We start from the raw sequence: 12517 nt of genomic DNA on the forward strand, positions 1-12517 counted from the left end.
GCTGGTCAGCTTCCACGTCCTCCTCCTCCAAAAGGTCTCCACACTGCTGCACCAGGTTGTGTAGGGATTGGAACACAACCACAATGCGGGATGATATCAAGGGGCTATATTGGAGGGCCCCACCAGAGTGGTCCAGGCACCTGAACCACATTTTGAGGAGCCCTATGCACCGCTCCACTGGCAACATGGGCCTCATTGTATCGGGTCTCGGCGTCACCTCCCCACAGGTGTCATCAGCCAAGTCTGAAAAGCAGGTACCCCATGTCCCCCATGAGCTATCCCTGCACCCTGGGCTCATCCTCAATGACCTCCAGGACATCAGAACCTCTTAATATGAAGCTGTCATGCACGCTGCCGGGGTGTCGGCGCAGACATGCATGATATTCATCTGGGGGTCCACAGCACTTGCGCATTATTGAATGGAAGCCCTTTCTGTTCATGAATCTTCCTGGATTCTTCCCGGGGTCTCGATGGTGACGTGGGTGCATTTTATAGCCCCCTGCACATTTGGCATCCCCACGATGGCCGCAAATCCTGCAGCTTGGGTTTCCTGCTGGGCCTGGTCCAGGTCAAATTTAATATACTGGCCAGCCTGTGACCTCCTTGACACACTTGTCGAGGATGGTTGGGAAATGCCACACAAATCTCCACTGGAAGGACTCAGTGGTATAAAGGTTTAAGGCAGCTGTCACTTTCACAGACGCAGGGAATGGTTGCTCCCCTGTGCCCCGAGGTGCCAGGTCCTGCAACAAATGGCACAGGTGTCACACTGTCTCCTTATGGAGCTGGACCTGGGGCTATCAGCGGCAAATGATGTCCAACAATTGCTCGCAGGACACTCATGTCCAGAACTGCTGGGGTCTCTGCCATCTCCTTCTCCCATACCCCACCACAGACCCCCAGCAACACTCATTCCCCATATCCCCCCCCCCTGCATAGACCCCCAGCTTGAAGGCCAAAATGCAACAATGGACTCATGTTACACTTGTGATGAGTTACAAAGGACAGAGGGGAACTGAAACTTAATCTGCTCCATTTCTTGCTTTTTAGGAGATTAGGTTGTACTCCGCTGTAGAAAATCCGCTATTGGCTCTGGATGGAGATGGATATCTGTATTTTAAGCCGACATGTATAGGCACCATATCGGAACGATTCTATCTCATTAAAAACTTGTCTCGGATGCCACTGTATTTTCAGTGGAAGATATCAGCATCTAGCTCCAGAGTGCTGTCCGTCAAACCAAACTTTGGGATCATCCAAGCCAATGAATCACTGGTGAGTTCCGGATCTACTTTTGTTGTTTATATGAACACAATAGGAGCAGTGTGGTTAAATGCCCTTAGTGCTGATATGTGTGTCTCGTTCACTGTGATGCTGCCTCGCTGTCCACGTTTGTTACTTTGTGTTAGAACCCAAACCGACTGTAGGCAACTAGGGCTGGCTATAATAGGGAACCAGATGCTTTTTTCCGACAATCGATTCATGGTCATCAGTAGATTCTTAATTCCAGATTTTTTTGAATTGAATTCAAATCCCACCGTCTGCCATGGATTCGAACCCGGGTCCCCAGAACATTAACGGAGTTTCTAGATTAATAGTCTAGCGATAATACCACTAGGCCATCACCTCCCCTTGTATTTAGGTTTATTCTGTGTTTTACATGCATCTAAAATCTCGATTATTATTTTGCATGTGATTATAATGGCGCATGATATTTGAAGCATTTATTGTTTTGGACTCTTCTGTGTGTAGAAAGGGAAATGTTCTGGTTGATAAGGGGCAGTTTGTGTTTTACAGTGGAAACTGAGACAGTAACTCATACCTGTAAAGCCATACTGGTGAAGTGCTTATTCTGTATTTGATTAATTGTTTGTTATTTTGGTCCGTCAAAACATCTTTATGTGGTGTATTGTAAATATTTATTTTCTCCTTTTCCACTATATATATTTTTGAACCATTTTTTGCACTAGGGATTAAGAGTATATATAAACACCTTTGCATGAAGGTGTCATCGCGTGCTTTGTCACCATCTATATGGGCGGCACAGTGGCACAGTTGTTAGCACTGCTGCCTCACAGCTCCAGGGACCTGGGTTCGATTCCCAGCTTGGGTCACTGTCTGTGCGGAGTTTGTACTTTCTCCCCGTGTCTGCGTGGGTTTCCTCCGGGTCCCTGGTGCAGTGAAGCAGCAGTGCTAATCACTGTGCTACTGTGTCGCCCTTTTGACCAGGTTTTAGTGGCCTAAAACGTGGTCAAAGAGGTAGGTTGTAAGGCGCATCTTAAAGGAGAAGGGAGAGGCCAAGTGATTTAGAGAGAAAATTCTAGAACTTAGAACATGGGTGCCAATGGTGGAGCACAGGAAATGGGGGATGAATTTGATGAGTGAATAGATTTCAGAGATTGCAGGTTTGGAGGAGGCTACATGTGCACGGTGTGGGGAGGCCATGAAGGGATTTGAAAATGAGAATGAGAGTTGAAAGTGTGGCCGCCAGTGGTGCACAAAGAAAATCATGGATGTGCCATTAAAAGATCACCGAGTTTACTGCCTATTATACTTTTAGTGCTGAGATAAAATACAGGATGAATTAGAGGAGATAAAGACCAAGGACCTCCTACCATTCTGGTAGTTACATGATACAATGCTACTGAAGTTACTGACTCAATCTCCACCAATTATCAACAACAAACTAATGGGAAAATGGAAGAATTGCACAAGAAGCTACTGAGGAAGTGAGGGGATAAAGTCATTGGATTATTTCAGCAAAACTTGACTTATAATAATAAAACTTGCATTTAGATAGCAGCATGTTGCATTTAAATGCCCCAGAGACACATACAACAACTGCCATTATGTAGACAAAAGTGATTTAGCTTATTTATTAGTGCTACAATAACACTGCAATGAAGTTACTGTGAAAATCCCCGAGTCGCCACACTCTGGCACCTGTTCGGGTACACTGAAGGAGAATTTAGCTTGGCCAATGCACCCTAACCAGCACGTCTTTCAGACTGTGGGAGGAAACCAGAGCACCCGGAGGAAACCCACGCAGACACGGGGAGAACGTGCAGACTCCGCACAGACAGTGACCCAAGCCAGTATCGAACCCGTGTTCCTGGCACTGTGAGGCAGCAGTGCTGCTGACCACTGTGCCACCGTGTCACGCTGACCTTCTCTACATTCTAAAGTCTTTATGCTTAAGTTTTTGTTTTTTCTGTGGGGTTTAGATTATGCTAATCAGCTGCTTGAGACTTTTGTTCTGTTGCTGTATTAATGTCTGTGCAGCCTGTGTATTTTTTTAATTCTTTCACGGAATGTGGGCATTACTGGCAAGACCAGTATTGCTATTTGCTATTGAGAAGTGTATGTATATATATATATTCTCGGTCTAACCAGTGAAATGTTATGGGCTCTTTGCAGACACAGACTTGGTCTTTCTATCCGCAAGCAAAACAGAAGTATTTCCTGAAACCCTACATTTTCGTATGGGGGGTGAAAGGTCCATACTGTCCAGACCTGGGGAAGAAGATCCGCCTCACTCTCAGGGTTATCGGTGAAGGAACAAAGGGCAGAATTATGGTGAGGTTACAGGAGAGAAATAAGTCCTGCTCATATGTTTTTGCTTTGTAATGGTAACCATATCTCCCTCAATCAATTTCTCCCTTTCTCCCTGAAAGTATAACCCTTGTTGGGGACCATGATGTGGAGATGCTTGTAACCCTTGTTGGGGGGAACAGGTTGGCATTGACGGGTCTGTGGTACTTTGGGCAGAAGACCATTCTTCATGTGTCATGGCAACTTCAAACAGTATTTCAGTCATGACTCGGTCACGCGACCCAACATTGAACCCAAGTAGAATCATAGAATCCCTACAATGCAGAAGGGGGCTATTTGGCCCATCGAGAAGAATATGTGTTTATAGATCTTTCTCCGGGTGTTACCCCAGCAGCATTTACAGTCACCTCCATATTCAGTTTTTGTCGAATTGCATAGAATTTACAGCACGGAAACAGGCCATTCGGCCCAACTTGTCCATGCCATTGTTTATGCTCTGCACAAGCCTTCTCCCACTCTACTTCACCTCACCCTATCCTTCTATTCTTTCCTGCCTCATATATTTACCTAGCTTCCGCTTAAATGTATGTATGCTAGCTATTGAGTCACAAAGCCATTATAGCACAGAAGGAGACATTCAGTCAAGTCCACGCCTGCTCTCTATAGAACAATCCGCTCAGTCTCATTCCCCCACACTGTTGCTGTAGCCCTGCAAGTTTATTGGCCTGAAGTGTCCATCCAACTTCCTTTTGAAGTCAACAATTATCTCTGCTTCCACCACTCACATGGGGAGTGAGCTCCACTCGCTATATAAAGTAAGTTCTTCCTCACTCATCCCTTACATTTCTTGCTCAAAAGCTTACATTTGGACCCCTAGTTCTTGCACCAGCACCTAATAGGAACGACTTATCTTTGTCTATCTTATTTTAATCTTCTATATTTTTGTACACCAGTATTGAATCTCTTCTCAATTTCCTTTGCTCCAAGATCACTTTCGGATTGCCAATCTGTAGCGAAATTGCCTTATCCAAAGAACAAGAGCGCAGGAACAGGCCCTTCGGCCCTCCAAGCCTGCACCGACTGTGCTGCCTGACTGAACTAAAGCCCTCTACCCTTTCGGGTATATCCCGCTATTCCCATCCTATTCATGTATTTGTCAAGACGCCCCTTAAAAGTCACTATCGTATCTGCTTCCACTACCTCACCCAGCAGCGAGTTCCAGGCACCCATCACCCTCTGTGTAAAAGAACTTCCCTTGTTTAAGGGACAAGGTCCTTTCAACCTCCTTGTCCCTCGTACCATAAACCTATGCCCCCTAGTTATTGACTCTTCCACCCTGGGAAAAAGCTTCTGACTATCCACTCTGTTCATGCCCCTCATAATCTTGTAGACTTCTACCAGGTCGCCCCTCAACTTCCGCCATTCCAGTGAGAACAAACCAAGTTTCTCCAACCTCTCCTCATAGCTAATGCCCTCCATGCCAGGCACCATCCTGGTAAATCTTTTCTGTACCCTCTCCAAAGCCTCCACATGCTTCTGGTAGTGTGGCGACCAGAATTGAACACATGAGAGGGCATGGGATCCAAGGGGCTGCTGCCCTGTGGATCCAGAACTGGCTTGCCCAAAGGAGGCAGAGAATGGGTATAGATGGGTCTTTTTCTAAATGGAGGTTGGTCACCAGTGGTGTGCCCCAGGGATCTGTTCTGGGACCCTTGCTGTTTGTCATTTTCATAAATGACCTGGATGAGGAAGTGGAGGGATGGGTTGGTAAGTTTGCCGACGACACGAAGGTTGGTGGGGTTGTGGATAGTCTGGAGGGATGTCAGAAGTTACAGAGGGACATAGATAGGATGCAAGACTGGGCGGAGAAGTGGCAGATGGACTTCAACCCAGATAAATGCGTAGTGGTCCATTTTGGCAGGTCAAATGGCTTGAAGGAGTACAATATTAAGGGAAAGACTCTTAGTACTGTAGAGGATCAGAAGGACCTTGGGGTCCGGGTCCATAGGACTCTAAAATTGGCCCCGCAGGTGGAGGAGGTGGTTAAGAAGGCGTATGGTGTGCTGGCCTTTATCAATCGAGGGATTGAGTTTAGGAGTCCGGGGATAATGATGCAGCTATATAAGACCCTCGTCAGACCCCACTTGGAGTACTGTGCTCAGTTCTGGTCGCCTCATTACAGGAAGGATGTGGAAAAGATTGAAAGGGTGCAGAGGCGATTTACAAGGATGTTGCCTGGATTGAGTGGCATGCCTTATGAGGATAGGCTGAGGGAGCTCAGTCTTTTCTCCTTGGAGAGACGTAGGATGAGAGGAGACCTAATAGAGGTATATAAGATGTTGAGAGGCATAGATCGGGTGGACTCTCAGAGGCTTTTCCCAGGGTGGAAATGGCTGCTACGAGAGGATACAGGTTTAAGGGGTGTCGGTAAGGGGAAATGTTAGGGGGAAGTTTTTCACACAGAGGGTGGTGGGCAAGTGGAATCGGCTGCCGTCAGTGATGGTGGAGGCAAACTCAATAGGGTCTTTTAAGAGACTCCTGGATGAGTACATGGGGCTTAATAGGATGGAGGGTTATAGGTAGGCCTAAAACGTAGGGATATGTTTGGCACAACTTGTGGGGCCGAAGGGCCTGTTTTGTGCTGTAGTTTTCTATGTTTCTATATTCCAAGTGCAGCCTAACTAAGACTCTATAAAGCTCAACACGACTTGCCAATTTTTAAACTCAATGCCCTGGCCGATGAAGGCAAGCATGCCGTATGCCTTTTTAACTACCTTCTCCACCTGCATTGCCACTTTCAGTAATCTGTGTACCTGTACACCCAGATCCCTCTGCCTATCAATACTCTTAAGAGTTCTGCCATTTACTGTATATTTCCTATCTGTATTAGACCTTCTAAAATGCATTACCTCACATTTGCCCGGATTAAACTCCATCTGCCATTTCTCCACCCAAGTCTCCAACTGATCTATATCCTGCTGTATCCTCTGATGGTCCTCATCGCTATCCGCAAATCCACCAACCTTTGTGTCGTCCCTGGAACCATTCTGGTAAATCTCCTTTGCACCTTATCTTTGCAAAGACTTCCTGACATATGGGGACCAGAACTAGACACAATGCCGACATTGTGGAGTAACTTGAGTTTTATTCAAGTTAACTATTCCCTGTGGTAGAAAGTTCCACATTCTAACCACTCTGAGTAAAGTAGTTTCTCCCGAAAACCTTCTGGAATTTATTAGTGATCATCTTACATTTATGTCCCTCAGTTTTGGAATCACCCACAAGTGGAAAGATCTTGTGCCCCCCTGTTGAGTCCCTTCATTACTTTAAAGAACATTATCAGGTCGCCTCAGCCTTCTTACTCGTACCTATAGCAGAGGGGGAAACAAAAAGGTTATAAGCACGTCTAGATATGGGAACAATTTTACCATCCCGCCCACCACGGGACTTGGAGCGGGCGAGGAGTGCACCATGGAAAGGTCCGTTTTGGAGTGAGCGAGGCCAGAAAATCCCACCCATAGAGTCTACTCTGTATCAACAATAATCCCAGTCTCAACTTCAGCAGAGCTATTTCTGCTCCAACAGTGTGAATTTCCAGTTTGAATTGTCAACTGCAATTCTGGCCTTTGTGAATGCAATTGACAAGGTGTGTTGAAGCTTTCCAAACTCAATTCATGTCAGACTTTTACAGCCAGCAGACATGCAAAGCTTTTCCTTTATCTGGGCTACGTGCTAGAAGCGAAAGGAAAATATTCTCACTGCCTGCACCCTTTAAGACAATACTTGAGAGATGTTGGCCAAATATTCAACAACTTGGGAACATCTTGTTGAAATTGTACAATTATATCTTTTTCCCGACTAAAGAAGGTGGAAGAGAGAATGTCCGGGGTGCGTGGGGTACTTAATTATGCTGGCTGCTTTGCTGAGGCAGTGGGAAGTGTAGACAGAGTCAATGGATGGGAGGCTGGTTTGTGTGATGGATTGGGCTACATTCACGATCTTTTGTAGTTTCAGGATAGTGTGTACAGTTCTGGTCACTCTATTATAGAAAGGGTATTATTAAACTAGAAAGAGTGCAGAAAAGATTTGCCAGGATGCTACCGGGACTTGATGATTTGAAATATAAGGAGAGGCTGGATAGACTGGGACTTTCTTTTCTGGAGCATAGGAGGCTTAAGGGTGATCTTATAGACGTCTATAAAATAACGAGGGGCATCGATCAGTTAGATCGTCAACATCTTTTTCCAAAGGTAGGGGAGTCTAAAACTAGAGGGCATAGGTTTAAGGTGAGAGAGGAGAGATGCAAAAGGGTCCAGAGGGGCATTTTTTTCACACAGAGGGTGGTGACGGTCTGGAATGAGCTGCTAGAGGTAGTAGTAGAGGCGGGTACAATTTTGTTTTTTAAAAAGCATTTAGACAGTGACATGAGTAAGATGGGTATAGAGGGATATGGGCCAAATGCGGGCAATTGGGACTAGTTTAGTGGTAAAAACTGGGCGGCATGGACAAGTTGGGCCAAAGGGCCTGCTTCCATGCTGTAAACCTCTATGACTCTATAACTTCCTAGAGCTAATAAATACAAAAAGGAATTCAGGAGAGACTTATTTGCGAATACTGTGGATGCATTTAAAGGGAAACTAGATAGCAGAGAAAGGAACAGTGAGATTTCTGGATAATGTGTTTTAACAAGGGTGGGAGAAGGCTCGTATGGATCACCGGATGGACCAGTTGGGCTGAATGGCCTGTTTCTGTGCTGTAAATACGGTGTAATAACCATCTGAAGATGCAACTTGCATCATTTTCTACTCAACTTTGCTCATCTTAGACCATTAAAAGAGATGGGTCTTATTATCACTATTTTTTAGCATGTGAATAGGTGAATTTAAGTAAGTTTTCATCCATCCTATTGCAACAATATTTCCCGTAATCCCTAGGGGCCATTTTTTGTAAAGATAGAAAGGTCAACTGGTCTCATCGTGTGCCGTGCTTGAGAATTGTATCAGTAATGTTTGCCCCTCTGTTAAACATCTCCTTTAGGCTGAGAAAAACCATATAGATTTGGGAGAGATCCTGATTGGCGATATTAAGTCAGATGATCTTGTACTGGTCAATAATGAGGCATGCTCTTTGAACTTTGCGCTGAACGTGAAGCAGGAGATCACTGGATTATGTGACCCTGATGTGGTTGTGAAAGATCCGATGGGTAAGTAGTTGAGATAAAAATGAGGCATTGAGATATTTCTGAACTGGTTTCAAATGTCTGTCAGTTGTGGATGGAAAGGGTCACTGAGGGTGTTAAAGAACTTAGACATCCTAGGCAAGATCGAACTGGAGTAAGAGCAGTTAAAGTTTATTTATTATTGTCACAAGTAGGCTTACATTAACACTGCAATAAAGTTACTGTGAAAATCCCCCAGTCGCTACACTCCGGCGCCTGTTCAGGAAGACTGAGGGAGCATTTAGTAAGAAGTCTCACAATATCAGGTTAAATTCCAACAGGTTTATCACGAGCTTTCGGAGCACTGCCCCTTCATCAGGTGAGTGGTCACTCACTCAATCATTCACTTGATGAAGGAGCAGCGCTCCGAAAGCTCGTGTTCCCAAATAAACCTGTTGGACTTTAACCTGGTGTTGTGAGACTTCTTACTGTGCCCACCCCAGTCCAACGCCAGCATCTCCACATCGAGGGAGAATTTAGCATGGCCAATACACCTAAATCAGCACATCTTTCAGACTGTGGGAGCAAACTGGAGCACCCAGAGGAAACCCATGCAGACAACATGCAGGCTCCACACAGACAGTGACCCAAGCGGGAATTGAACCCAGGTCCCTGGCGCTGTGAGGCAGCAGTGCGAACCATTGTGCCACCATGCCTCAGAACATGAAGTGAAGAATTCAATACAATGGAGAGGAGTGTGTATGCAATTTACATTTGGTGTTTAGAAAAGAAAAAGCTTAAGACAGGCTAGGACCATATTAACATCAAAAGAAAAAGGTTCCCTTCCTGGGTTGGGGGAATTTTCTTAATGAGGACAGACTGAGTAGAATAAGCCTTTATTCCCTGGAATTTAGAAAAGCCTGAAAAATTATCTCCTTGAGACACATGAGATTCTGAGAGAGTTTGACAGGGTGCATGCTGAAAGGTTGCTCCCCTTGACCAGACAGTGTAGAACTAGGGGCAAAAACAGAAAAGGCTGGAATATCTCAGCAGGTCTGACAGCATCTGTGGGAGAGAGAGAGAGCCAACGTTTTGAGTCTGGATGACCCTTCATCAGAGTATTTTCTGTTTTTGTTTCAGATTTCAGCATCTGCAATATTTTGCTTTCATCTTAGTGTAGAACTAGGGGCCATTGTCTCAGCCTGTTTAGGAATTTCTTCACTATGAATGTTTGGAATTGTCTAGCCTCATGGCTGTGGACGCTAAACTATTGAGTACGCTCAAGACAAAAATCGATATATTTTTAGGCACTAAGGAAATCGGGGAATGTGGGGATTGGGCAGACAAGTGGAGGTTGAAGATCAACCATGATCTTACTGAAAGCACTGCATGGTCCATTCCTGCTCCTGTTTCATGTGTTTGAAAATAGTGACAAATTGAAATGCAGGATATACTACATCAGGTAAATTATTCATTACCTAGTCAGGAGCTAGATAGGTACCAGAGGGCACAACCTCAGGCTAAAGGGACAATCCTTTAAAACAGAGATGAGGAGGAATTTCTTCAGCCAGAGAGTGGCGAATCTGTGGAACTCTTTGCCGCAGAAGACTGTGGAGGCCGGGTCATTGAATGTCTTTAAGACAGAGATAGATAGGTTCTTGATTAATAAGGGGATCAGCGATTATGGGGAAAAGACAGGAAAATGGGGATGAGAAAAATATCAGCCATGATTGAATGGCGGAGCAGATTTGATGGGACGAGTGGCCTAATTCTGCTCCTATGTCTTATGGTCTTATAGATAAATATAGCCTGGAATATTAACGCTGGGTTGAGAAATACAAGAGGTTGACTTTAATCTCCAGCGTGCACTTTTGGAAGACTCGGGGTGATCTTACCAAAAGATTCTAAGTGTCGAACAAGCATGAAAATGGGACAGAATTGCACCCATTTTTTCAGTGAGCTTTCAGACACGATCTTATGCCATGTAGCGCAAAAAAAGAGGTGAAGTGTAATTCACGCCAGTAGGGGGAGTGGATGGAGTCTATTCTTGTTGGAAAGTCGGTTGTTCACAGCTGGAGGGCGCTGTTGCACATGCGCAGATCTCTGTGTTCTGTGTGAAGTGCACATAGAACACTGAAGATATGTCACTCCCCCACCCCCCCTGAATATTGCCCCCGCCTCGTCCCCCAGAATCCCTGACCTCCCCAGCCAATAGCTCTGCCCCACGGTTATCGCCCCAATAACCCTCCCCTTTGCCCAGGCAATTGCTGCCACGGCACATCACCATGACCGATCTCCAATTGCTGAGTGCGCAGCTCCCCACACACCCGCTTCCCCTTAAGCCCTGTCCTTATCATGATCACACCCCCTCCCCTTAGGTGCTGCCCCCATCATGGCCCCTCCCCTCCTCCAGGTCCCACCCCTCAGCTCTGCCCAGTGGGCAGTGCAGGGTACCCGGTAAGCAGTGTCAGGCTGGCAGTGCCAGTTTGCCAGGCTGGCAGTGCCAGGCTAGCACTGCCCTAGAGGCACTGTCTGTCCTTGCTTCTGACCATCCGGGGGGGGGGGGGGGGGGGGGGGGGGGGGGGAGGGGGGGGGGAGTCAATGGCCTCCGGTTCTAGCAGCGAGGCCATCACGTCAGGTCCCCATGACTGACGACCGTACATGATCATCGCCAGTGAGGACCTCCACCAGTGAGCCTGGACGATTCTGTCCTGGGTTCAATACATTAAGATTTCAATGTTTAAATCAGCCTCGTGCCGTTCCCTGGTGGAAGGCTGATCACGCCGGCAATCCATGCCCGGTAAGGTCGTGAGAGGTCAGAAACCGGGTATGAACTCGGTTTTTCACCTCTCTGTGATCTTACCAGCCTCCGATTGACCGGCATGCTGAGTCAGTAAGATCGCCCCCTTCTTTCCATGTGCAATATCCCCTTTCCAGCTAACAAAATGGGACAAATGGATATTCGAGCTATACCAGTTGAAAAACAGGACTCCTGGAGGTCCGTCATACTGAGTGATATTTCCACAAGTTATTGCTATATTTAGCAGGAATTGGCATTTTTCCCTAAGGTTTGGTTGGAGATTCTAGGATGGCAGTGCCTGCCATTCAAAAGGTATAGGATGTGGTGTGGTTTAGACTGAATCACAAATTACAGACAAATTTACTTAATCTGTGTGATATGATGACAAAAATTGACAAATACCAATTTATGTTACCTTTTCTTATCACGGCAAACGATAATGGAACTTGTGACTAATCATGGCAACCACTTTGTCAATTTGTCCACAATAGACCCAGAAGTGACATGAGGAAAATCCCAATGGTGGAAAACTTTGGGACTGATAGGTTTCTCTATTCTAATGGCAGTGTTTAGATGACCAAAGCAATCGGTTGAGAAGATGAACAAATTCCTCTGATGAAGGAGGAAAATCAGAGCTAGGCTGTTCAGCAGTGATGTCAGGAAGCACTTCTTTGATCAAAGGGAAGTGGGTGGCACAGCGATTAGCATGGCTGCCTCACAGCACCATGGACCTGGGTTCAATTCTGGCCTCAGGTCATTGTCTGTGTGGAGTTTGCACATTCTCCCCATGTCTGGGTTTCCTCCAGGCCATAGAGTCATAGAAGTTTACAGCATGGAAACAGGCCCTTCGGCCCAACTTGTCCATGCTGCCCTTTTTTTTAAAACCCCTAAACTAGTCCCAATTGCCCGCATTTGGCCCATATCCCTCTAGACCCACCTTACCCATGTAACTGTCTAAATGCTTTTTAAAAGACAAAATTGTACCCGCCTCCACTACTACCTCTGGC

The 12517-nt window shown here is 46.0% G+C and overlaps 1 protein-coding gene across 1 annotated transcript in view; it reads left to right on the forward strand.

Moving 5' to 3' along the window:
• cfap65 (cilia and flagella associated protein 65) overlaps positions 1-12517 on the forward strand; it is a 152341-nt gene that overhangs the window by 62313 nt on the left and 77511 nt on the right. The window contains exons 15-17 of the mRNA XM_078229291.1: positions 1051-1275; positions 3418-3576; positions 8590-8755. Coding sequence (XP_078085417.1) covers positions 1051-1275; positions 3418-3576; positions 8590-8755 — 550 coding nt within the window. The remainder of the gene's footprint in view (positions 1-1050; positions 1276-3417; positions 3577-8589; positions 8756-12517) is intronic.

The sequence above is a fragment of the Mustelus asterias genome, chromosome 14 (genome assembly GCF_964213995.1).
Source record: "Mustelus asterias chromosome 14, sMusAst1.hap1.1, whole genome shotgun sequence".
NCBI classification, from domain to species: domain Eukaryota; kingdom Metazoa; phylum Chordata; class Chondrichthyes; order Carcharhiniformes; family Triakidae; genus Mustelus; species Mustelus asterias.